Source organism: Phocoena phocoena, chromosome 17 (assembly GCF_963924675.1).
Source record: "Phocoena phocoena chromosome 17, mPhoPho1.1, whole genome shotgun sequence".
NCBI lineage: Eukaryota > Metazoa > Chordata > Mammalia > Artiodactyla > Phocoenidae > Phocoena > Phocoena phocoena.
The window spans coordinates 48,938,706-48,966,687 of NC_089235.1; the positions used below are offsets into that span (position 1 = coordinate 48,938,706).

Consider the following 27,982-nt stretch of genomic DNA (forward strand, 5'->3'; position numbering starts at 1 on the left):
GTTGAAATAAGTGTTTGAGATACAGGTGTTGTTTGATTTTGAGACAATCCAATTAACCTATTTTTGTTGTTGTTGCTTATAGTTTGGTGTCATATCTAAGAATCCATTTCCTAATCCAAGGTCACAAAGTTTTCTTCTAAGAGTGTTATAGTTTTAGCGCTTACATTTGGTCTCTGGCCATTTTGAGTTAATTGCTGTGTACAGCGTGAGATAAGGGTCAAATTCACTCCTTCACATGTGGATAACCAGTTGTCTCATCATAACTTGATGAAAAGATTATTTTTCCCCACTGAATTATCCTCACACTTTTCTGAAAATCAATTGATCATAAATGTATTATTTCTGGACTTTCAATTCTACACCATTGATCTATAATGTGTATCCTTATGCTAGTACCACACACTCTTGATTACTAGAGCTTAATATCATACTGATATTGATATTGTAGCTTCAGAACTTGGGAAGTATGAGTACTCCAAGTTTGTTCTTCTTTTTTGTTATTATTTTGGCTATTCTGAATCACTTCAATTTCTAAACGAATTTTATTTTATTTATCTATTTTTTGGCCATGCCACACGGCTTGCAGGATCTTAGTTCCCCGACCAGGGACTGAACCCAGGCCCTCGGCAGTGAAAGTGTGGAGTCCTAACCACTGGAACACCAGGGAATTCCTTCTAAATGAATTTTAAAATCAGCTTGTCCATTTCTGCAATGACAGCTGAAATTCTGATTTGGATTGTGATGAATCTGTAGATCAACTTGGGGGGTATAAACAATACTAATTCTTAACAATATTAATTCTTCAGATACATAAATATGATGCAATGTCTTTCCATTTATTAGGTATTCTTTAACTTTTTCTCACAATATTTTATAGTTTCTGAGTAGTAGTTTCACATTTTGTTATATTTATTCATTTTATTCTTTTTGATGTTATTGTTAACGGAATTGTTTTCTTAACTTGATTTTCAGTTGTTCATTGCTAGTATATAAGAATACATTTTTTCTTGTATTCTGCAACCTTGCTGAATTTATTAGCTCTCATAGGTATTTATGAATTTCTTAGGATGTTTTATATACATGTCATGTTTATAAACAGAGATAGTTTTACTTCTTCCCTTCTAATTAAGATGCCTTTTTTCCTTGTCTATTTGCCCTGCCTAGACCCTCCAATACAATGGTGAATAGAAGTAGTGAGAGCAGACGGACATCCTTATCTTGCTACTGGTCTTAGAGAGAAAGCTTTCAGTCTTTTACCATTAAGTATGATGTTAGCTGTGGGTTTTTCGCAGGTGCTCTTTATGAGGCTGACGAAGTTCTCTTTTATTTTTTGAGTGTTTTTATTATGAAATGGTATTGGCTATTGTCAAATGTTGTGTCTACCCTGTGATTTTTGTCCTTTATTCTATCAATATGGTGTATCACATTGACTGTCCTATGTTGAACCTTACATTCCTGGGAAGAATTCCATTTGGTCATAGTTTACAATCCTATTTATATACTGCTGGATTTGGTTCACCAGTATTTTGTTAAGAGGATTTTTGCATCTACATAAGTAAGGGAAGGTGGTCTGTAGTTTTCTTTTTCTGGTATCAGGGTAGTACTGGCCTCAAAGAATGACTTGGGGTGAGTCGGTGAAGTATATATATCCATCCATATATACACACACACACTGTGCTGCTACTTATGTATTTTACTCTCATTTAAGGAAATACCAAGTATGTTGCTTTTGCTTCTAATTTTCTTCTTGGTTGATTAAATTTTATAGTTTATTACTGAACTGTAGGTTATTAGTTTGCTGATTACATTATAACATTTCTGGAAAGTGACTAGTGACCTGTTTTACTCAAATGATGTATCAGGCACAGTACCTACATGGTCAGCTTAGTACAGGAACAAAGTGTAACAAATAAAGGTGGTTTTCATTTCTTTCTTCCTTGGTTTCCCAACAGGCAAAATCTTTTGCAGTGTATGGGTGGTCTGTGACCAGGGTTGGGAGAGACAGTAGGAGAAGCCAGGTGATAAAAGATGTTGGATTTTTTTATATCAACTCTATTTTATTTATTATTATTATTATTTTTTTTTGCGGTACGCGGGCCTCTCACTGTTGTGGCCTCTCCCATTGTGGAGCATAGGCTCCAGATGCACAGGCCCAGCAGCCATGGCTCACGGGCGCAGCCGCTCTGCGGCGGCACGTGGGATCTTCCTGGACCAGGGCACGAACCCGTGTCCCCTGCATCAGAGGAGGACTCTCAACCACTGCGCCACCAGGGAAGCCCTCAACTCTATTTTAATAGTTGATGAAGCTGAAGTACAGAGAGAAGGGAAAGGCAGTTACCTTTTTAAAAACTGCCTTTAAAAAAAGACAGTTACCTTTGTTGATGTATAATTTACATGCAAAAAATTCACTAATTCCAAAATGTACAGTTTGATGGGTTCTAACAAGCACGTGTGGTACTGCAACCACTACTACAATCAAGACATACATTTCCAGCACCCAAACAAGCTCTCTGGGTCCCTTTGCAGTCAATCCCCTTCCCATACTCCTAAAGCCAGACAACTAATGGTCATAGGCAGTCATCATTTATCAGCATTAGGCATTGCATTGAACCCATGATATACTATTTAATCCTCCTCCTGAAGTCTTAAGAATAGATAGTTATCCCCACATTATGGATGAGGAAACTGACTCAGACCAAGTAAATCATGCAAGCTAGTAAATGGTTAGGGACAGGCTCAAATCCAGATATACCTAATTCCAATGTTAAAAATTGAGTTTTAATTAAAAGATACGGAATTTCTTGACTTCCCTTGAAAAAATTTTTGTAACTGTCTACAAGTATTTGTCTACGCACATCTACTGAGTTTGCTTCCTTTAGGAGAAGTATGCATATTTTTAGGTGCCCAACAGCCCCATTACCTTCTATGGTCATTCTGGCACTGAGCCAATGCCCTCTTAGCTCATTTCTGTCACTTTTCTGGTCTTTGTCACTACTTGAAATTGTGATCTGCGGTGTACTTTTTGAGTCCAAGTTATATGTGTAGGAAAATATATGAAAGGATACAAAAAAACCCTGCTAAAAATGTTCACCCTACTCCCTTAACCCCATCCCCAAGGTAGGAAGAAGGGGAGACAGAAATGATTAGCTTTCATTCTTGATACATTTCTATAGTGTTTGACTTTATTAAAGTATGTATTACTTCTGTAAATTAACTCACGTGGATTGATATTATGAACTAAAATGTTACCTTCTGAAAAAAAATTAACACAACATAAAATTCTATAGCTACAGTTTCAAGTTTTTCTTTATAATAATTATAATTAAAAGTGATTACAGATGATATCTTTTTTCTTAATATTATTGACAAAATGGTACAAGAACTATCACTTAATATAAATACTAAAACATTCATTGCCATCTTGTATAGCAGCAGGTCACTTTAAAAAATGTTCGTATACATGAGATCCAATGATGAGAAGACCAATTTGTAGCTGCAACTTTCATATTCTTGCTGATGTCACTAATAACAACATGGCGTTTAGGCACAGACTAAAGCACACAAATAGAAACAGTGTTGCTTCTGCAATAATAACAAAGATAAATGATTCTTAATGTATTTGTATTAGACTGCAGGAAAAGAGCTTTTTAAAGGTAAAATTGTAAAGAAAGCATAATTTTAAAACCAGTAAACATCGAAAATTTTAAAGTATACTTTTAACAACATTTAAAAGAAATCACTAAACTTAAAATCATAGTCAATACCATTTGTAGACTTATGTTTTTCTTGACATTCACCCCGTTTTCTTTTTTGCATTAAATGTCCACACTGTTGTGTTTTTCCTACCTTTATTATTTATGAAGGATGAGATAAGTGATTTGTTTCTACTTCTAGTAATGTCCAGAGAACATGACATTGTGAATGGTTAAGTATTTTGTTGCTAGGGAAGACTGTTCTCAAGTTTATCAGAGGCTCTATCATGGGACCCAAAAACTGTAAGTCTAAAAGCACTTTGGATCCTGCAGTCTCATTAGCCCCCCTCTTTCCTTCCCTTTAAGATCTTTCCTCTTTCTGGTTCCTTTGTTTTCTCTTGACATATTAAGGTCTTTCTCATCCATAAAATAAAATCGTTTTTGCCAGTATACCTCCCTGTTTCTGCTTTCCTATCCTGGTCTTTACTTTCTCAGTCAAAAACTCTTTGAAAGAATCTACACTCACTAATGGAGCTTCCTTACCTATCATTTGCTCCTGAACTTTTATCCCCAGTGCATTTCTGAAACTCATGGGGCAAAGATTACCAAAGACCTACTATCAAACACAGTCCCCCAAAGCATCAACTCTGAATCCAGTTTCCTGATATAGGAGAAAATCATGTAACTATGTGGAACTGTGTCACGATAAATTCATGGTTTCATCTTATCTGGATATTTATTACTGGAGTATAACCTTTTAATACAGCCTTATTCAGCTCTAACTCCAACTCCCTCAAAAACTACATTAGTCCTTTGAGCCTCCAAACCACTTCCTTGACCAATACTTAGTAAATTATCTCCCTTGCCAACCACTCAGAGGTCTTCTGGCATATTATCCCCTCCCTTTCTTCAGCATATACTCGAGTTTAAAGGTTTGAGTCCTCCACGTTGATTATCTCTCAAATTTTTACCCATAATAAGAATCTTTCTCCTGAGGTGCAAATTCTTACTTGACACCCACCTCCCCCAACATTCACTGGGCACTTATCTTGTGCCAGTCACTGTGGTTGGTGCTTTTCATATACTATTTACTGACCTTTACAGCATCACTGTAAAATAGATACTACCGCCACTTTACATGCAGAGAAATTTAGACTCAAAAGAGGTTAAAGTTAAAAGACCTGCTCAAAGCCACACAACTGGTAAGTGGCATTGCCAGGATTTAGGCAAATCTGTCTAGCTCAAAGCTCTTACTCTTAAAATAACAAGAGCAGCAACTAATGAGTTTGGAATATGTGCCAGATGATGGTCTAAGCAATTTCCACACTTCAGCACATTTAATCTTCATAATCACCCTGCGAAGGAGCTGCTATTATTATTTCCATCCTAAAAGTTGTCTTTTAAGTTCCTACTGAACAGGAATTCGGTATACCTTAACATTACCCAGCTATCTCAAACTCACTACATGTGAGATGGAACTCCTTTTATCTACCCTCAGTCTGCTCCTCCTCTGGTATTCCTTACCTGGGTGAATGACACCAACATCTCCCACTTGTCCACAGAGAAACCTGGAAGTCATTCTTTACCATCCCCATCTTCCCCTTCGCACTATATAGTCAGTTCTCTTGATTCCTTCCAGACCTGCTTTTTCCTCCCTTCATGTCACTGATATTTCAGTTTTACTGCATTAAATGTTAAGTTCCACGAGGACAGAAGTGTAGAATAACGTTTGGTTCACAGCAGACATTTGATAAATATTTGCTGAATGTATGAATGAATTCGCTTGCAAGCTTTGTACCTTTGGTCTTGCAGCTCTCTGATCCATTCTTCATAGCGCTACTAGAGATCTTTGTAAAAGGCATATCTGATATGAATCTTCAGCTTATAAATCTGTAACTAGTTCAACTCCTTATATGTATTAAGAGCCTCTGAGACCCACTATAATCTGGCTCTTCTGTATCTCCTCGCCCCTAAATTTAATACTCCTTGTCTGCTTTTACCTCAAACACATATATTCTGGTTTCAACACAGCTAAAGTATATACAGTTTCTGAAACTGTGATGTTTTTGAACATGATGTTGTCTCTGCCTAGAACAGTCTAGCACACTGCTACCAGTTACCCGCTGAACTCCTTCAACTCAGCTCAGGAAACAGACCTCCATCCATCTCAGGATGAGTTAGGAGTCCTCCTTGATGGTCCCACAGGACATCACACTGGTACTGAGCTATAAGCATATCATTACCACAGTCCTTATCCTGTTTTGGGTTATTAATTTAACTGACCATCTTCCACAGCAAATTTTGAGTGTCCTAAGAGCAAAGAAAGTCTTGCCCCTCCTTTCCTTTTTTCTCTTTTTCTTTCTTTTTGACTCTCTTTCTCCCTGCCTTCCTAGTGCCCAGCAACCACATCCCAGTTTCTGACACAGAGTGAAACTTCAGTAACTGTTGAGTTAAAGAATCAAAATTACCAGATTTTAAGATTAAGCATGAACATCCTCCATACAATTAGCCATTTGGTTTTCATGTTATAGTTTGCTCAGAGGGTAAGAGGAAAGAAGGAAAAGGATGAAGAAATATAAAGAGAAAGATAGGCATTCTTTCATTAGTGAATGAAGTTAAAAAGCCACGAGGGGAAAGAGAGACTTTAGATCCAACTGTCCACTCGGACAACAGGCTTTAGAGAGCTATTTCTTATCGCTGTCCTTCAAAGTGTAAAATACTGGTAACTGACTATTCAGAGCTCTTGAGCAGCTTCAGTCTTTATACTGTAAGGGACTCTACTCTGCATTAGCTTCAGCAACTTGCTGGTGGACAAGAGAGGACACCAAGTCAAAGGCAAGATGCTTTTACCATTTTTGATCTTCAATGACTCCTGGGTTCTTAATAGCTTATAGCCCATCAATCTAATAAATATATGTAAAGAATTCCCTTTTTTTCCTCTGAGCAAGTAGCTAGCTTTTCACCTACCTCTACTGAAGCTCATCTCATAACTTACCTATTCTTTCACAGAATCTTAAAACTGTATCTTGCAGTTTATCCTGTCAACTAAGCATTTTCCTATAGAAGTATCATATATGAAGTTGAGGATTATCCTTTTCACATATCTTTAAACAATTATTCAATGTAAGTGTACCTATCCTTGCTATATAGGTATGTTTCCTCAAGTGAAAGAAGAGAAAAATATTTATTTACCTGGCGTGTATTTGTTGCTATACTATGAACTTTCAAAAATTTTAATTTACTTCATCATCAGAACAAATATTTGAGGTAGGTATTGTCTCCAGTTTACAGATGAAAAAACTAAACTTTAGAAATAGTAAACTACTTGCCCAAGATGAAACGTCTAAGAAACAGTATCCAAACTTAGGTCTGTATCATTACACAGATCATGCATTTAATTCCTTCACTGTACTTTCTGAAATATAAATGGGTCATATTTTGAATAATGATTTTATCATTTGCAAAACACCTTCCTAACACGTATCTTTTAATTTTAAAACAATTCCAAGAGTAATTGATATTCCCATATTAAGGCCCAGGAAGTTGAGACTCAGCAGTTAAATCGATAGAACTAAATCTCAGTTATTGAGAGTACAGTCAAGAATGGAATACCAGATCTTCTGCTACCAAGGCCAAAAGGTGCAGATCTAACCTTAATAGATGCTCCTCCGTTAATGATGTCTAGATACAGTGGAATAGAAGAAAACCAAGATTTGTGCTTAGATTGACAAGGATTCCAAGAGATGAGCGAAGTTTAAAAAGATAGGTCAGTAGTTGTTAAAAGCAACCCAGAAGACCATACTAAAATCTATTATAGATAGTATACGACAGCATGATGACATGGTGGAAAGTATATGAGCCTTGACATCAGAGTCTTGAGTTTGACTCCTGCTTTTGGTATTTACTTTCTTTCTTTTTTTCTTTTTGTGAAGCATGTTAAAGTACATGCCACATATCATTTCACCTCTATAAACTTCAATATGCATCTCTAAAAATATAAACATTCTCTTACCAACAACAATGCTCCTATTTTAACAAAATTAATAGTAATTCTTGATATCATTTAATATAGCCAGGTCATAATCAGGTTTCCCTGGTTGTCCCATAAATGACTTTTTACAATTGGCTTATTTGAAGCAGGATACAATGTCTCCACATTTCCTTTGGTGAGAGTATTTAAGTCTCCCTTAACCCACAGTGATACTCCCTTATTTTCCATGCCACTGACTTGTTACAGAAACCAGATCAGTTGTCCAGTAAGAAGCCCATATTCTGTGGTGTCACTTCCTTTTGGTGTCACTTAACTTTGTTCATCTAGCTCAAGGGTCAGCAAACTTTTTCTGTAAAAGGCCAGATAATAAATATTTTAGGCTTTGTGGGCCATATGGTCTCTGTCACAACTACTAGGCTCTGTCACTGTAACGTGAAAGGAGCCATAGACAAGACTTAAATGCAGGGGCTTCCCTGGTGGTGCAATGGTTAAGAATCCGCCTGCCAATGCAGGGGACACAATGCAGAGCCCTGGTCCAGGAAGATCCCACATGCCGCGGAGCAACTAAGCCCGTGCGCCACAACTACTGAGCTGTGCTCTAGAGCCTGCATGCCACAACTACTGAAGCCTGCAACAAGAGAAGCCACCGCAATGAGAAGCCCGGGCACCGCAAAGAAGAGTAGCCCCCGTTCACTGCAACTAGAGAAAGCCCGTGCACAGCAACGAAGACCCAACGCAGCCAAAAATTAATTAATTAAATAAATAAATTTAAAAAAAAAGACTTAAATGCATCAGAGTGGCTGTGTTTCAATAAAACATTATGAAAAAGACAAAACAAAAAACATGCAGTTGGTTGGATTTGGCTCAAAGGCCATAGTTTGCCAGCTCCTGCTACAGAAGCTTGATTTCATGCAGGTTCAACATTTTTGTCTGGAATTCTTCTTCAGAGCTGGTGCTATCTGCTTTATATGTATCCCTGCAGGCTCACTATCTGCTTGCCCTACTTTTTATAAGTCTGAGATTAATCAATAGGTCCAGATAGGGCAGTCTGATCCCTTTACTGTAACTTCCCACACAACCATTTGTCTAATAGTTTCACTTATTGACGATCATAGCCTGAATAAATTATCTCATTAAGGGTGGAAAAATAATTTTCTAATCCTGCCATTCTTTATACATTCATTAGCTAAACTTCTGCAAAGAACTTTCCCTCAACAAATGTTATTTACTTACCCCAAAACACAGTTCATACAGAAAAAAGGAAGGATAAATGCTTAATTCTTTCCTTATAATTGTTTATTTTCAGAGTAGGAGTTAATGCCCTATTTGTTACCACTGCTATCTGGTAACTTGTTGAAGTGATGTGTGTGTGTTTCTTATTACAAGTCTGTTGTTATGAACCAAGGAGTTTTCTATATTCAACCAGCTATCTTTATTACTCTTTCTGATACTTAAGTTCTCTCATCTTTGGCCAGTGGGAGCCTCTTTATATTGGTTCCTGTGTCCTTTTGGCATGCACCACTAACTAATCTTTGAGAGTTCCTTGCTTTTTGATACAACGGAATGTCCCAGGCTCATCTTTTGGTATTTTCTGCCCCTGACTGAAATCAGCCATTCACCCATGACCCTTGGATCCTTTCAATGAGGAATGGTATTTATGATGACAGAGTTCCATCTGTGCTCAATGCTATTGTGCTGTTATTACAACATGTCACTGATGAGGGTATAAAAAATATATAATCTTGGGACTGCCCTGGTGGCGGAGTGGTTAAGAATCTGCCTGCCTATGCACGGGACACAGAATCGAGCCCTAGTCCACGAAGATCCCACGTGCCGCAGAGCAACTAAGCCCATGCTCCACAACTACTGAGCCTGAGCTCTAGAGCCCGCGAGCCATAACTACTGAGCCCACGTGCCACAACTACTGAAGTCTATGCACCTCGAGCCCATGCTCCACAACAAAAGAAGCCACTGCAATGAGAAGCCAGCACACGGCAACAAAGAGTAGCCCCCGCTCACCACAACTAGAGAACGCCCGCGTGCAGTGACGAAGACCCAAAGCAGCCAAAAATTAATTAATTAATTAAAAAAATATATATATATAGTCTTGAATTCATGGGCAGAAGTAAAGTAGTATACTCTTTCTGGAAAACAAACTCTAACTCTAACTGTGTGACCTTAAGAAATTATTTAATCCCTGTATGGCTGAGTTTTCTGTAAACTGGAATTAAAACAGGGTCCATCTCACAGTTTAATATAAAGATTAAATGAATTTACATATATATGGCATCAAAAGCAATGATTAGCATACGGTAAGCACTCGATAACAATCAGGTACTATTTTTATTGAGAGCTTTGAAAATACTCCAATCTCTGACCCAGTAACTCCACTTTTATGACTTAACCATAAGGAAAATAATTTAAAAGTTAAGATAAAAATTAACAAAAGCATGTCAATTACAGTATTTATAAATGTGAACAAAACTGTAAACATCTAACGGTCATCATTAGGGAAACAGTTTATGAAGAAAAAGTGATATGGAAAAATGCCCAAGATATATGTCAAGTAATACTAATAAATCCATCAGCCAAAGATACCATTTCTACTAGTCAAGTATGAACGCTTATTTCATTGCGCCCTAACCACATTTTGATTTGTATGCCTTTATTGAACACTTAACAGAACAGTTTGACTTTTACATATTTACTAAATTAGTATGTGGTATCTATTTGCATTTCTTTGTGAAGTTAATTTTTGTTTCTAATTTTATTAGCTATCCAATTACTATTTCTATAAATTATCTTTTGTCTATCTACTGAGAAAGAAAATTAACATTTTATATAGAAAGTATTTGCATAAGTTATTTAAAATGCTCACAACAAACTTTGAGGGTACACAGCATAAAATCAAATAATCCAGCATCGTGCCATTTAGAAATCTCAATTAATAGCAAACCAAAATTAATTCAGAAAACACTAATGATCTGGCATCTGTGGCTCATCTATCAGCATCACAATCAGATGAGTTCTAGTAATGAATTTTTAAAAGCAAATATATCAGGAATTAATCAGTTTGCATATAAGCTGCATTGAGTTTAGGGAAGTCTCAGGGTAAAACTACAAAGCAGCATAGTGTAATGGTTAAGAGCACCAATTCTTTGTGGGTTCAAATACAAGCTCTTCCACTTACTAATTATGTGACCTCTGCTAAAATACTTAACTTCTCTGTGTCTCTGATTCCTTATATGTAAAGTGGAAATAATAATAGTATCTAAGCTGACAGGGTTGCTATGAGAAGTAAATGAGTGTGTGTGTGTATATATACATACACAAACATACAGTGATTAGAACACTGCCTAATACATAGTAACTGCTGTATGTTTGCTATTGTTACAAAAATGAGTTTATAAATTGATCCCTCCTTGTCTCCTACTACTTTGTATAGCACAGTTTACTATTCAAAAACTGTATTGTTTTGTGACTATTTCAAAATATTCCTACTTCAATTAGCTATGCACAATTTGGGTGATCAAGGTACGATTCTTTTTAAAGTGCCTCTGATGACACTTCTTTTTAAAGTGCCTCTGATGACACGATTCTTTTTAAAGTTCCTCTGATGCCAGACATAATATCCTAAAAACAAACAAACGATAAAGCAACCTCAAGAAAGAACAACAAAGCTGGAGGCATCATGCACCTTGATTTCAAACTATATTACAAAGCTATAGTAATTAAAACAGTGTGGTATTCGCATAAAAACAGACACATACATCAATGGAACAAAATAGCCAGAAATAAACCCACACATGTACGGTCAATTAATTTACAACAAAGGAGCCAAGAATATACAATGAGAAAAGGATAGTCTCCTCAATAAATGGTGTTTGGAAAACTGAATAGCCACAAGCAAAAAAATGAAAATGGACCTCTATCTTTACACCATACACAAAAATTAACTCAAAATGAATTAAAGACTTGAACATAAGACCTGAAACCATAAAACTAAAAGACAACACAGGCAGTAAGCTCCCTGACACAGGTCTTGGTGACAATTTTTGAATTTGGCAACAAAAGCAAAAATAAAGAAGCAGGACTATATCAAACTAAAAAGTTTCCGTACAGCAAAGGAAATCATCAATAGAATGAAAAGGCAGCCTACTGAATGGGAGAAAATATTTGCAAATCATATATTTGATAAGGGGCCAATATCCAAAATATATAAAAAACTCAAACAACTCAATAGCAAAACAAACCAAACACTCAGATTACAAAATGGGCAGAGCATCTGAATAGACATTTTTTCAAAGAAGACATACAGATGGCCAACAGGTACATGACAAGATGCTCAACCTATTAATCATCAGGGAAATGCAAATTAAAAACCACAATGAGATATCACCTCAAACCTGTCAGAATGGCTCTCATCAAAAAGACTAGAAATAAGTGTTGGTGAGAATGTGGAGAAATGGAACCCTTGTGTGCTGTTGGTGTGAATGTAAATTGGTGCAGCCACTATGGAAAACAGTATGGAGGTTCCTCAAAAAATTAAAATTAGAACTACCATATGATCTATTCAATTCCACTTCTGGGCATTTATCTGAAGAAAATGAAAACACTAACACTAAAAGATACACTCACTCCCATGTTCACTGCAGCATTTACAATATTCAAGATATGGAAACAACTAAATGTCTATCAATGAATAAATGGATAAAGAAATTGTGGTATATATATTACATATATATGATAGAATATTATTCAGCCATAAAAAATGAAATCTTGCCTTTTGTGACAACATGGATGGACCTGGGGGCATTATGCTAAGTGAGAGAGGTTAGACAGAGAAAGACAAATAGCATATGATATCTCTCATATGTGGAATCTAAATATATATATATGCGTGTGTGTATATATATTTCCAAGCTCACAGATACAGAAAATGAAGCAATCAATATAGATCATATACACCACAACTACAAAGGTTTCTAACCTCCCACAGCAGTCCTTCTCAAACTTGAATATGAAAGAAATCACCTGGGGATCTTGTTAAAATGGAGAGTCTAATTCAGTATCTGGGGCAGAGTCTGAGAGTCTGCATTTCTAACAAGCTTCTTAGGTAGTACCAATGCAGCTGGTTCAAGAACAGCACTATGAGGGATCATGAATGAGCTTTAAGGAGTTCTGGAATCACACATTATCACATACAACATTTTCTGTGACCGTGCATATGTGGATTAGTTTCTAAGGAAAGGACCTACCTACAGTTCTTACCATATTCTCACGAGCGGGGGAGCAAGTAGGGAAAGGGCAGGTAGAGAGTAAGAGAATTTGTGGGAGAGGTAACAAAGACACAAATCAGTTCCACTGCTAAATGAAAAAAAATTGTCATTATAAAAAGGAAAAAGTATTTGTAAAGGCAACTATTTTACATATGTACAACAATTATAAGACTAAGCTGAAGAATGAGACAATTCTATACTATAGACAATTATATTGTAGTAAATTACAACTTAGAAGATCAAATTGAAGAATCTTTAAATTCTAGAATAAAAAGACAAGGATATAAAACTAAAAGAGAAAAAAGATACGGCCAGGATATCTACTATTCACTTAACGGGAGTTTTAAAAGTAGAGAACATAGGATAAAAGGCATTTAAAACACATATACGTAGGTATACATATATATACACACATACACACGATATATATATATATACCTATGTACATATATTCACACACATATATGTACATGCACATGTATTTTAGAAAAATACCTTTAGAACATACAACTAGATATGTTCAGATAAAATGTCCACCAAATACCAAACAGTAACAATGACTGAAGATACATACTAAACACACACTGGTGAAAATGGTAAACTCCAAAGATAAAAAGAAATTCATGATAAGCTTCCAAAGGAACAAAGGAATTACAATCAAACTGGGAACTTAAAGTTACAAGATGATAAAGTAACATACACAGAATTCTGAACAGAAAATATTGGAACCTGGAATTCTGTACCCAGCCAAACCATTATTCAAGTGTGATGGCAAAATAAAGAAACAATTTCAACTGTGCACACCTAAGAATATATACAACCACTACGTATTTCTTAAGGGGGGGCGGATAATATACAAGAATGTACTTCAGCAAAATAGAAATATCAATCTAATTAAAGACTTCAAGAAAACTGTCATGGGACAAATAAAATGATAAGGGAGAGGGAGAATAAAACTTAAGGAATCAAAATAATTGCTGAGAATGAGGATGCAAATTTTAATGTAATTAATTTGGGGAAGTATTTTAACATCTTTTTTGTTTTCTATGTCTGTGTGTATATATGTTCTGTAAATAAGTTCACTTGTATCATTTTTTTAGATTCCACATATAAGTCATATCATATTTGTCTTTCTCTGCCTGACTTGCTTCACTTAGTATGATAATCTCTAGGTCCATCCATGTTGCTGTAAATGGCATTATTTCATTCTTTTTTATGGCCAAGTAATATTCCATTATAAATACACACACGCGCGTGCACACACACACACACACACCCACATCTTCTTTATCCATTCATCTATTGATGGACATTTAGGCTGTTTCCATGTCGTGTATATTGTAAATAGTGCTGCTATGAATATTGGGGTGCGTGTATCTTTTCAAATTAGAGTTTTTGTCTTTGCTGGAAATATGTCCAGGAGTAGGATTACTGGATCATATGGTAACTCTGTTTTTAGTTTTTTAAGGACCTCCAGGCTGTCCTCCAGTGGCTGCACCAATTTACATTCCCACCAACAGTGTAGCAGGGTTCCCTTTTCTTCACACACTGTCCAGCATTTATTGTTTGTAGACTTTTTGATGATGGCCATTCTGAGTGGAGTAAGGTGACAGATACCTCATTGTAGTTTTGATTTGCATTTCTCTAATAATTAGCAACACTGAGCATCTTTTCATGTGCCTGTTGGCCATCTGTATGTCTTCTTTGGAGAAATGTTTATTTAGGTGCTCTGCCCATATTTTGATTGGGTTGTGGGGTTTTCTTGATACCAAAAATATAATTTATAAAATAAAAAATGGATAAATTGAATTTTATCAATTAAAAAAACTTCTGTTTTGCCAAGGCCACTGTCAAGGGAATAAAAAGACAAGCTATACAGCTGGGTGTGTGTGTGTGTGTGTGTGTGTGTGTGTGTGTGTATTGATATCTATATAGATATTAAAACTCTCAAAATTCAACAGTTAAAAAATAAACAACCAAGCCAAAAATATGCAATGGACTTAAATACTGCATCCAAGGGGATACAAAGATGGCAAAAAAAAGTATATGAAAAGATGTTAAACATCATTAGTCATTTTAAAAAATGCAAATTCACATCAGATGAGATACTGCTATTTACCTAACAGAATGACAAAAACAGAAAATACTGACAACACTAAGTGCAAGCAAGGATGCAGAGCCACTGGAACTTGCACACGTTGCCAGTGAGAATGCAAACTGGTACAGCCACTGTGGAAAATGGTTTGGCAGTTTCTTATAAAGTTAAGCATATATGTATAACTTATAACTCAGCAACCCTACTCCTAATTATTTATCCTAGAGAAATAAAGCATATCTACACAAAAACCTGTATTGGAATGTTCACAGACAATTAATAAAATAGCCAAAAGGTGTTAACAACTCAAATGTCCTTCACCAGGTGAAGTGACCGACTGTGGTGCATCCATACAAAATGGCATATTGATCAGCAGTAATAAACTGTTGTCCTGTGCAACAGTGTGGACGATCGCGAAGACTAAGCTGAGTAAGGGAAGCCAGTCTCAAAAGGTTACACACTGTACACTTCTATTTATTTGAAAAAGACAAAACTATAGTAATGAAAAATAGATGGGTGGTTATCTGAGATTATGGGTGGGGAGAGGATGTGACTATAAAAGATAGCAGGAGGGAGTGTTTTTGGGTGATGTATCCTGATTTGAACGGTAGCTACACAAATCTGTAATGTGTTAACATTCATAGACCTGAACACCAAAGGGAAAAAGAATTAATTCTACTGTATATCTTTAAAAATAAAAATTTAAAAATTAACAAACAATCATCTTAAAAGCTAGAAAAACAAAATAAGCCAAAAAAAATAAGTGCAAAGAAATTAATCAAATAGAAAACAAGAAAATCAGTAGACCATAAAACCAAGAGCTGATTCTTTAAGAAAACCTAAAATAGAGAAAACTGTGATAAGTGTGTTCAAGAAAAGAATGACAGACAGGTATTAGGAATGACAAACGTGATATAATCACATGTAGAAAATATTTTTGAGAGCACATTACTTACAACTTTAAAGCAAATGTGGAAATAGAAATGAAATTACAATATTCTAGGAAAATATGACTTAGTATTTTTAACAAAATTGGCTGAAAGAGGTAGAAATTGAAAAGATAAAGTTATTCCCCAAAAGTACCATGCCCTTATAGTTGCAGGGTAGAGTTCTAAAAAACCTATAAAAAACTGTAACTTATATTATTTTAAATTTTGTTGTGGCAAGCCCCCTACTTAGGTCAGGGAACAAAAGAATAAATTAAAAAAAAAATACACAAAATAAAAAGCGGGGATAAATCATATATCCTAATTCAAATTCTCTGTAACACCCACATACTTCAATCAAATCCAGTGCTCAGTTCCTTACTGTAATGCAGTGGAAGAAGTAATGTGGAGTTGAATCCTATTCATACTGAATTTATGCAATTTTATCTGTGCTCACTCATAGTTTTCATATGGCCCCTAAATACAACCATTTTATCTGGTGCTCAAAAAACTTCTGTACCAACGCTAGAGAGAAAACTGGATGTTTTGTACTTAATGAAAGTATGCTGTTCAGCACTGAATATTGTAAAACATGTATACTGTACTTGAAGATGATTTCAGAGAGTTTTAAAAGAACTATACTTTAGCCTTACTCACTGACATCAGAACCTAAACTGTGTGTAGTGATTCCACTCCAGCTGCACAAATAGGAGGCTCCTCCTCCATCTCCTACGCTCTTAACAGCGTGAATAGTCTTACGTACAAGTAATCATGTCAGTGAAAACACAAGGTCATACCTTACATAGTACTGGGGCCATATTTTGGTTAATGCTATGGCTGCTACCTTTTGAGCAAATAAGTGTGGTCTTAAAGTATAATCATCCCCAACAGACTAGAAGTGCCCATCTGGCAGAACACAGTGGTCCTTCCCCTGGACGTGAGCTCAGTCTTCACTTAGCATCTCCATTTTACTCCACAGATGCCTCCTTCAGACATGAATTCTACTTCTCATACAACCAGTCCATTTCCACTAAGGTATCTTATTTGCTTCTTTGGTTATAAGGCCCATTCATAAGAAGGGATTTACTTCTGACAGGCTCATCTGTATTACCTTGCTTAGTGAAACAAAATTTATCCTCACTAGGAATGAAAATATTTCTCCCGTCAGCAGGACAAGGCTGTTTATCTTTGCTTTCTTATTGTAACTGTAGCTATACAGGTCTCCTTCCCTAACCTGAAAAGGCAAAATAATCACAGCTGGAACAGTAAATTTTTTTGCACTGTTCTTGACCACTGAAATCAATTTTAAAAGGTGTATGTATTATAAGTGTGTCTAAAAGAACAGATCAACAGATATGAAAATTGGGAAGAGGAGAGAGGAAGTCAGGTCACAGGAGAGAGAAAGAAAAGGGGTGCAGGGAGTTAGAAAGCTGGCAGTAACTACAGACCGATTTCATAGATACAAACACAAAGCCTTAAGAAAATTAGTCAATGTATTCCAGCAGATTAAAAGATAATATATCGTGGGCTTCCCTGGTGGCGCAGTGGTTGAGAGCCGATGCAGGGGACACTGGTTCGTGCCCCGGTCTGGGAGGATCCCACATGCCGCGGAGCAGCTGGGCCCGTGAGCCATGGCCGCTGAGCCTGTGCGTCCAGAGCCTGTGCTCCGCAATGGGAGAGGCCACAACAGTAAGAGGCCCGCGTACCACAAAAAAAAAAAAAAAGAAAAGAAAAAAAGATAATATATCGTTACCAACTTGTTGTGGTCTATCCCATAAATGCAAAAGTAGTTCAACATAAGGAATCATATGAATGTAATTTACTCCATTTGTGGATAAATGAATTCATTTATTCAACAAATACTGTCTGGCATGATGCTAGGTATGATTCACTCACATAATTCTGGCCCTCATAAATAACTTACGATCATCTTGGAAATGAAAACACTTATGTGTCAAAATTAAATATCTAATCTCAAAAACTAATTTTATATAGGAACTCATGTAATAGCTCCAATTTGATTAAGAATATCAGAAACCTATAGCAAACATCACACTTAAAATTTTGAAAAAAAGGGGATGGGAACCATTAAAACTAAAGGCTTAACAGGTATCGACTGCAGAGTATGGACCTTATCTGGATCCTGATCCAAAGAGTTTCTAAAACTTCATGTTTATATGACAGCCAGGGCAATGTGTATATGGCTAGATATGTAATGATAATTAGGAAATGTTAACTTTTTAAGTGTGATAGTGGTATTGGACTTAAGGTTTGTTTTTTGAAGCCTTCACATCTTAGAGATACATACTGAAATACTATTAGATTAGGTACTTGGGATTTGTTTCAAAATCATTTGCGTTTAGGGAGTGGGTGGAGGAGTGGATAAAACAAGGCTGGCCATATAATGATCACTTGTTGAAGCTGGGTGTTAGGTATATCAGGTTAATTATACTAGTGTCTCTACTTTTGAATATGCTTGAAATTTCCAAAGTACAAAGTTTTAAAATTGTTTTTAATTATCAAACACAATGGCAAAAAATCAAGCAAAAAAGAACAAAAACTAAATGCAAACACTAGAGAGAATCTACGTTATCAGAAAACCTTCTATGGATACTATTATTCAACATTATTCTATTCTTTTTTTTCAAAAGTTATTACTTAAAAACTTTTATTTGAAATATACATACAAAAATGCACTAATTGCAAGTTTATAGTTCCATGAGTTATCACCCCCAAAACCCATATCTGTGTAAACCACCGCTTAGGTCAAGATATAGATTTGACCAGCAGTCCAGAAGCTTCCATGGTACCCATCTCAATCACTACCCCCACCCCCGCCCAACCCCAAGAGGCAACTGCTCTCCTACAATTAGTCTAACTTCTAACACTGTACTCATACCGTAGCTATAATTGTGTGCCTAACATTTTTTGATCAACATGTGAAATTTACCCACCCTACCTGCAGCAGTACTTTGGGGTTTTTTCCTTATTTTTTAAAAATTTGTTCTTTTCCATTACCTTGTAATGAGAGCACCTTGTTCTCAAAACGTGGTCAGTGGGCTCTTGGGAATTCCCAACACCCTTTCAGAGTTTAATAGAATACAGAAAGCTCACTGATTTCAGATTCCACATTGCAACTAAACTTTAAAAAACTACTTGTCAAGTTCTGGTGTAGCATCAAAGAATATTCACATTTATCTGAAAAGGCTACTAAAATTCTTCTCCTTTTACAATTATCTATGTGAAGCCAGATTTCTTTCTTATACTTCAAGCAAAACATGTCACAGCAGACTGACTGCAGAAGCAGACATGAGAAATCAGCTGTCTTCTATTAAGCCAGACATTACAGTGATTTGCAAAAATGTATAGCAACGCCACCCTTCTTACGAAACTCTTTTTTTTGGAAATTTTAGTGGTCATTTTACATATTTTTAAAACGTATGCTACTTAAGGTCACACGTAATGGGGTTGGTTTCTTGTCATTTTAAATGGGTTAATAAATATTTTAACAATCTCTCAACTTTAATTTACCATATTTAAAAACATATATATCTGTCATACAAAAAACATTCTTTGGATCCCCCAAGAACTGTGGAGCCCTACGTCCCAAAAGTTTGAGAACTGCTGCTGTACGGTTTTCCCTTATGTGAATATACCATATACCATAATTTATTCATCTATTCTATCGCTGATGGACATATGGGCTCTTTCTAATCTGGAATTAAAACAAGCAAGGATGCTATGAATATCCTTGTACGTGTCTTCTGACGCACGTGACGTCCCCACTTCTGTTGAGTTTATACCAGGAGCAGAACTGCTGGATCACAGGGCATGTTTACACTCAGCCTTAATAGATACTGTTTTCAAAGTGGCTATTAAGCATTTGAAATGTGGTTAGTCTAACTGAGATGAGCTGTAAGAACAAAACCTACATTGGAGGGCTTCCCTGGTGGCGCAGTGTTTAGGAATCCACCTGCCATTGCAGGGGACACGGGTTTGAGCCCTGGTCCGGGAAGATCCCACATGCCGCAGAGCAACTAAGCCCGTGCGCCACAACTACTGAGCCTGCGCTCCAGAGCCTGCGAGCCACAACTCCTGAAGCCTGGGCGCCTAGAGCCCATGCTCTGCAACAAGAGAAGCCACCGCAGTGAGAAGCCTGCGCACCGCAACGAAGAGTAGCCCCCACTCACCGCAACTAGAGAAAGCCTGTGCACAGTAACAAAGACCCAAGGCAGCCAAAAAAAAAAAAAAAAAAAAAAATTTTACACTGGATTTTGAAGACTTAGTATGAAAAACATAATGCAGAATATTTCATTAATAATTTTGTATTGGTTACATGTCAAAATGATAATATCTTAGATATATCAGGTTAAATACATTACTAACATTAATCTCACCTGCTTTTTCAAAATTTTTAATTCGGCTACTACAAAATTTAAAACTATGTATATGACTTACATTTGAGGCTCACAATATGTATCTGTTAGGCAGCGATGCTCCAGGGGGGAATATAGAGAGGTAAAACAGGAAAATACCAAGTGTGCATACTAAGAACAGTCTGAGATGCTTAGGAGACAGGCACCTAGTTTTGAGGAACCAGAAAAGACTTCCCAAAGGAGGTAATATGTAAAGGAAAGCTGAAGGATGGCAGGAGTTAGCCTAGTGAAGAAAGTGGTGGAGGAAGGTAAAACCAGGCAGGGAGAACAGTGTGTGCAAAGGCCAGGAGACAAGAGAAATGTGTTCAGTATGGCACAGACACGGTGGAGGGGAAGGGCATGGTGGAGGGAGTGACAAGAGACAAGAAAGGGAAAAACTAGCTACATCGTGAAGGGCCTAGTGATGCTTCTATTTTAAGAATAGGGAACTATTGGTTTTAAGCAAGAAAGTTACATAATCATATCCTCACTTTAGAAGAGTCACTCTGCTGCTCCTCTGTGTGATGTGAGTGAATCAGGACTAGAGTCAAGTTGGGGCTGTTACAATAACACAAATTAAAAACTAACGAGCCTTTACATGAAGAGAACAGCAGCAGAGAGACGCAAACCTTAGGCAAAATCACTACTCTCAAAGCTTCAGTTTCTTCTAATAATACCTATCTCACAGTTATTTTAAGGATTTAAGAAAAGCATCTTTTTGTAAAGGAGTTCTGTATTCTAACTCTCGGTAAAAGATTTTAGTATCACTAGAACAGGCAATAATAATTCCAAGAAACTGAATTCTATTTCAGAATATGCCAGATAAAAGATTCATGTCTTCTCCAACTTATTCAAACCTATAAGATACTTTAACAATCAATGAAATTAAGTCAGATTACATTTGAACGGTAAATTCCAACTATGACACAACCCACTGTGCTCCATTTAACCTCGATATGAAAAGATTAACACCATATCCCATCTCTAAAAACTGAAATTCAAGTGAATTAAAGGTAAGTATGAAGTTACTCTCATTCAATGGTAAAAACATGAATGTAAAACGATTTCACTTCTTCACCAAACTGATACTAGCAGGGCAGGGCAGTGAGTTACAAAGTATTCGAGATAGGTGGCTTCATTTACTTTGAAGTTTTGGGACCTTCTAAAGTTATATATTCTGTAAATAAACTGTTCAATCCAGGGAAGAAAGGTAAAAGGTCACTTTATTTTTCCAAAAATGTTTGAAGTTCTCTAATCCGCCAATGCATTCTTTTTTTTTTTTTTTTTGCAGTACGCAGGCCTCTCACTGCTGTGGCCTCTCCCGTTGCAGAGCACAGGCTCTGGATGCGCAGACCCAGCGGCCATGGCTCACGGGCCCAGCCGCTCCGCGGCATGTGGGATCCTCCCGGACCGGGGCATGAACCCGTGTCCCCTGCATCTGCAGGCGGACTCTCAACCACTGCGCCACCAGGGAAACCCCGCCAATGCCTTCTTGACTCTTCTAAGACATAGAGCAATCTTTAATTGATCACTTAGTAGAAAGCATTTAACTTGGGCAAAAAGTCCTTGAAATCTAACTTTTATTCCACCCTTTCCCTTTTGCCTTAAATACTCTTAAAACACTGTAGAAAGTTTTGTTCTGTACTTATTTCATCCACAAAAATGAACAGTCCTTAGAACTGAGTTCTCCAGAGAATCCTTCTTAAGCCTCCCCCCTTGTAACTTAAATCCCCACTCCTTAGTGTCATATGCTATACAACTATTCACACACAATTTCCCTTCTTGAACTGAGTGTTCTTAACCTTCTCTTTTCTAGATTAAAATAAACAGAAACTTAACTTCCTAAGGGTCTAAACTGATTTACTGAATTATGAAAACAGAAATCACCCGCAACCTCTCAGCCCTTTTCTTCACTCTCACACGATGATCTCATATCACTTTGAGAATTCTCCATCATCCTACTACAAAACCTACAGACCTAAGTCCACTTGAACTAATATTTTCCTCCTTAACCTCTTGTGACGAGAGAGGAAGCACCCCTTCCTTCCCTATCAAAGGGGCAATCCATACTCTTCTTTCCACCTCCACTGCTGCCACCTCAGTGTCTCTCACCTGCATTACAGCCAAAACCTATCATCCCACTCTCTCTTGCCTACTTCTCAACAATCCACACAGGGGCAAAAGCGACTGTTTCAAAACAAAGATCACACTACAGCATTTAAACTGTGTCAACAATTACACTTAAACCCAAACTCTTTACCATAGTTTCCAAAGCCCTGAGTCCCTGCCTAAGATTCTAGCCTCACCTTGTCACTCTTATGACCACTGTGCTCCGGCTACTGATTTTATTTGTTTACCTGCAACACACCAGCTCTTCCACATCAGCTTTTTCCTAATTCTGGGTCTTTCACATGTTGCTCCCATGTGCAAGGCTCTCTTATCCCAGTCATAACATGGTTAGCTGTCCTTCAGGTCTTTCATTCTCCTCTACAAGGAAGGCTTCCTCTAACTACTGTGTGGCTGGCATTCACTATTGCTGTCTCCTGTTTGTTTTTTGTTAAAGCACTTACTACAAGTTATTCACTAGACTGGAAGCTTCACGAGGGCAGAAACCACCTCCACCAGGCTGTTGTGCCTTACATAGTGCCAGACGTAAGCAAGCGCTCGACAAATATTTGCTAAATGAATGAAAGAGTGAAGAGACAGACAGGATTAGGTTGTGGTCCTGGCTGTACTACTTCCTAGTGCTTTGATCTTAGATAAGTGACAACTTCTCCGAGCTTCAATTTTTCTCTTCCATAAAAAAAAAAAGGAATAAATACCTTGTAGGATTTCTAAATAAGACCTAATGAATATTAACAGACTATGAATGAAGACCAACCACAGTATCTGAACTTAATTGAGTAAATGTTAGTTTCCTTCCCTTCCTTCTATAGTTTAGAGAGAAGTCCCTAAGCTAATTTCATATTGAAACTAGAGATAGATAGACAGACAGACCTATCTATCTATATACACATCTACTGTTGCATCTACTTAAAAGGACTAATGACATGCATCTGAACAGACAAATTGGTAACTTGTATTTGTAGGATCTAATCCAATCCTACACCTTAGAAAATGGAGAATAAGTAGTATACATCTTACTCACCCCTCCCACAAAGGACAGGGTGGAGTGAGGAGAAAATGAAGAGAAACCAAGAAATGGCAGGGAAAGATAACCTGAGAAATTAGAAATCATTAATTCAACCTCAATTCCTAAGTTTAGAACAACCTTCATTTGCCTATAAAGACCTGTAGCAGGAACAGGATTAGTACTCATTCCGAAATTCTGAAATAAAACATTTTCTATTTGCTTAAATCTACATACATCTCACCTATATTAAAGGTATTTACCTCCTTTTTACCTTTCATTCTTTAAACTGTAATTTCATTGATAAGATGTAAAAAAAACACAACAAAAACCCTCCAAATACAAAAACGCCTCACATCAGAAAAACAAAAAGTTCTCATTGTTGCCTTAATTTCTTGATAAGCTTTAAATTTTCTAACCACAAAAATTAAGTCCTTTTTCCCCAAACATTTTTTTAAACTGCTGCTCACTTTTCAGCCTGACATCATTTTTATGTTTTCTTCAGAGATTTTACTTTCTAGGAACGTTCTAAATCATTTACCATACATCATTCAGATCTCCTCCACACTCTCTCTCCAAAATTACTTTATTGAGTCCAAACCAGTACACGAAGAAAGGAAGCAGGAGAGAAGGGAGGTGAAATAGGTTAGAAAACATCAGAGTACATCACAGGTAGTACCAGCAAGGATTATTTCATGAATTTTGTTTGGTTCTGTATACTGGGAGTAATATAAAATGTATTTTAGGTATTTTAATCTTCTAAAAAAGATTAGAGGGCTTCCCTGGTGGCGCAGTGGTTGAGAGGCTGCCTGCCGATTCAGGGGACACGGGTTCGTGCCCCGGTCCGGGAAGATCCCACATGCCAAGGAGCGGCTAGGCCCGTGAGCCATGGCCGCTGAGCCTGCGCGTCCGTCCGGAGCCTGTGCTCCGCAACGGGAGAGGCCACAGCAGTGAGAGGCCGGCGTACCGCAAAATAAATAAATAAAAAGATTAGAAAACACTGATTTGGGAGACAAACAGAGTGGAAAAGGATAAAGCAATGGAACTGCCATAATTATCAAATTACTAACAAGACTAACAGCTTCTATTGACGAGGAGACGGTTTGGAAACCTCCACACATTTTAACAGCCAGATATCCCCGTGTGAGATATGAAGAAGCACCTTCTCCTCTTACAGCAGGCCTAACACATGCCAGCAAGGTCACAGCTGCCCCCACTAACTGTTCTTATCCCTTCAAACTTCCAATGGCAGAGGTCAACCTTTACCTTCTAACTCTCAGGAACATTCGATGCAGTTAAGCTACAGCAGCTCCTGAAAGATAATTGTTGGTCTTTGAACAACTACTCCTAGAAAACATTAACTGTATTCCATATCATAATCTAGAGTTTCAAATAAGGCTTTGGCATTCAGAAAAGTAACTTGGAAGTAAAACAGTCATACTATTCCACTAAAACAGTCACATTTATTAGTCACACAGTCCACTAAAATGGTCATGTGAAGAAACTAAGCACCAAAATAAAAAGATTACTTTTAAGGTATTTGAAATGTTTCAAAGATTCAAGGCACAACCTGGAGCCATTTAATATTACAGTTTGATAGATAAGAAAGAGTCACTCTGTGAAGAGTTGGTATTGGAACTGCCCAAATATCAGCCAATCAACCTGCATTTTTTTCACTGGGTCTAAGTTAAGGGTTACTCTGAATATTCAGTTGCATTAACAGAGGTTTCTCATTATTTTTGAAGCCACTTTGAAAAAAACATACATTTTGCTATATAAGGGACCGTTTCATAAATTACAGTGTATATTTGTTCTAAAGGCTCAGAACAGGTGATGGGTACCTCTCAGGATGCATCCACTCATCACAACTACTGCATATTCAAGTACAACAACCCCACTATTGTTATGAAAGCACACACGCCCCCGCCACACACACACTATTATTATAGCTGCTTCTTCTCTAATATAAATCCACACAGGACAAAAAGTGCAGCAATAAAGAGAATTTCCCCAAATGCAGAGCGAAGGGTTCCTTTAATCTCTTCTCACAGTTTAGTGTCCTGCCTGGCTCACTACCTCCGTTTTCTTTATACTTTAAAACTTGCTGTGTGGCTTGAGATATCAACCCTTAGCATAATCACTTGCTAGTTTTATAATGTGACCCCACACTGTTGGAAAAAGGAGCTTCAGTCTTTGCCTACTAACAATTCCTCTAAATACAAATTCCCCAAACATAAATATCTGATAAACATCTACCAGAAAGTCATTTTGTGTACAAGTACAAAAGGATGCACCAAGACAAATTCGGGGGTTCACAGCCTCTTATCCCTAGAGGCAAAAAGAATTTTAGTTCAAACACTAATGACATAGCTCTTAATGAAAGCAGAGCTAAAAGAACCTGGTTATTTATCAATCTGATCACACATCACTAAGACTCAACTCTGATTATAGTAGAGGACAAAGCTGGACACTCTTAATCACCCTAGATTAAAGATGCCTCTAGCTTTCTGCTCTCTCCTGGGCCATTACACCAAACCTAGAGCAGAGCTACACCCACCTTCAGGCTAGAAGAAACACATAATAGCTTATTGATTTCTGGTGCAGACCCAAACCCACAAGTCACCAAGCAAGTAGGGATCACAGCCACTTGATGCAACTAACAACCAGAAGTCATGCACTGGGTTTTCTCTTCAAATAAGCACACCACTGGAAATTACCACATCAAATGTGGACCAACTCCTCCCAAACAAAAATAAAAATATATTAATCAGGTCAGGGAGCAATACATTCTGAACCACACAGAAAAACTATTATTTCTTGGTTGGCAGTAAATGTCAATCTCAGTTCATTAAATTCTTCATTCCGTGTAATTTCTCAGGTTTTAAAAGTTACTGTGACATTCAATTCCATAGATAAATGCTTTCAAAAGAGATAATACTTGCTCGTAAATTACATGTTGACTGAACTCCATCCCCACCACCATTAGTGGAATTAAGTGTTTGTAGCAAATGACTTAAGACTTTTCAGAAGTAAACTTTACCAAAGAATGATAACTTCTAATTATTTTCTTGTGAAGAAATCAAAGCACCACTCCGGAAAGTAAAGGTTAACTGTGTTCTCTGAAACAACTATACAATGTTTTTAACTGATGACTAAAAACAGTCAAGCCAGAAGTGGAACTCAAGTCTCTCAAGCAATGAATGTTCTTTCCAATTAATTCCGTTTAGCTCTTGTTCTGACCCCAGTGTACTACGTAAAGCTTGGTCCTTACTCATAGCCTCAGCCTTCTCTTAACCTCAAAGGAATATATGTAATACAACCCACAGACTGGAATAAAGCAACAGTGACAACATTAGCGGACAATGATGGATGAAATGCCAAAGGAACTGGGAGTCAGGGCAGACATGTACGCCCCAAGAGGGAGAGACTGAGGTGGGGCTGGAAACTATTTTCTGGCCTTCTCCCGCGTGCTGCTCCAGAGCAAGGGGCAGGATCCTGCATGCCCGGGATCAGCAGAGCCCCCGAAGTGCAGGGATGGGAAGAAAATAGCGGGCTGCTTTGCCAGGGAGTGGGGAAGGTGAGGGATCGGTGCGGTGTGAATTCCACTGAGGAGTGAACTTCCTGGCCCAGGGTTGGGGGGGTTGGGGGTGGCAGGACGGTCCCGGCCAGCGGCGGCAGGCGACCTCCCTTTCTTTCTCCCACAGTCCTACATCTTTGTGTGTGTGTGTGTGTTATTCAAGGGGCTACGAGTCCCCGAGGAACCAGCCGGTCACCGTGGCCCTCCAGCCCAGGTCGGGAAGTCCGTCCGCCACCCTCTAGCTCCCAGGGGGCTCCCCGGGTCCGGGACGCCCAGACACCCTCCAACACCCCGAGGGTCTGGAGACAGAGGAATGGACCAAAGCATCTTCGTGTGTGGACACCCCCTCCGCTACATCCATCCCTCGCCGGGTCTTTGTCCCGCCGGCGGCCGTGGTCTCTGCCGGTTCCTCGGGGAGGCCTCGGGGCCCGGGGTCGCCCCAGCTTTGTTCAGTCAGCAGGGCGCGAGGTCCAGGACACTTACCGTACACCCCGGCGAAGAAAAGCAAGACCAGCGCAGACCTCCACCGCGGAGACTCTTTTGTGCTCCAGCGACGGGCCATAACCACGGCAGATGGAGCGAGCGAGAAGGAGATGAAGGAGGCGGAGGTGGAGGCGGAGGAGGAGCTGGGGCCAGACGCCGCCGCCACCGAGCCCCCGGCTGCTCCCTGCGCTCTCCGCGGCGGCGGGAGGGGGAGGGGCCGCCGTCGCCGCCGCAGCCCGCGCGCGCTCCCTCCCTCTTTCTGCCTCCCTCCGGACCCCCCCTCAGCAGCTCGCCGGCTCCCACCCGGGGCGGCGCGAGAGTCCTCCACGGGACGGCTCTCCCGGGAGCCGGGGTAGCCAGCGCCAGTACGAGGTGAGGGGGCGGCGGACGCGCG

The 27,982-nt window shown here is 38.2% G+C and overlaps 1 protein-coding gene across 2 annotated transcripts in view; it reads right to left on the reverse strand.

The window, feature by feature from the left end:
- Positions 1-27,768, reverse strand: part of LRP12 (LDL receptor related protein 12) — an 83,953-nt gene extending 56,185 nt beyond the window's left edge. The window contains exon 1 of one of the 2 annotated variants that reach the window (XM_065895193.1): positions 27,589-27,768. In XM_065895193.1, the coding sequence (XP_065751265.1) occupies positions 27,589-27,667 (79 nt within the window). In that variant the 5' untranslated portion in view covers positions 27,668-27,768. The remainder of the gene's footprint in view (positions 1-27,588) is intronic. The other variant, XM_065895194.1, reaches the window with a different exon arrangement.
- Positions 27,769-27,982: the final 214 nt, after the last annotated feature.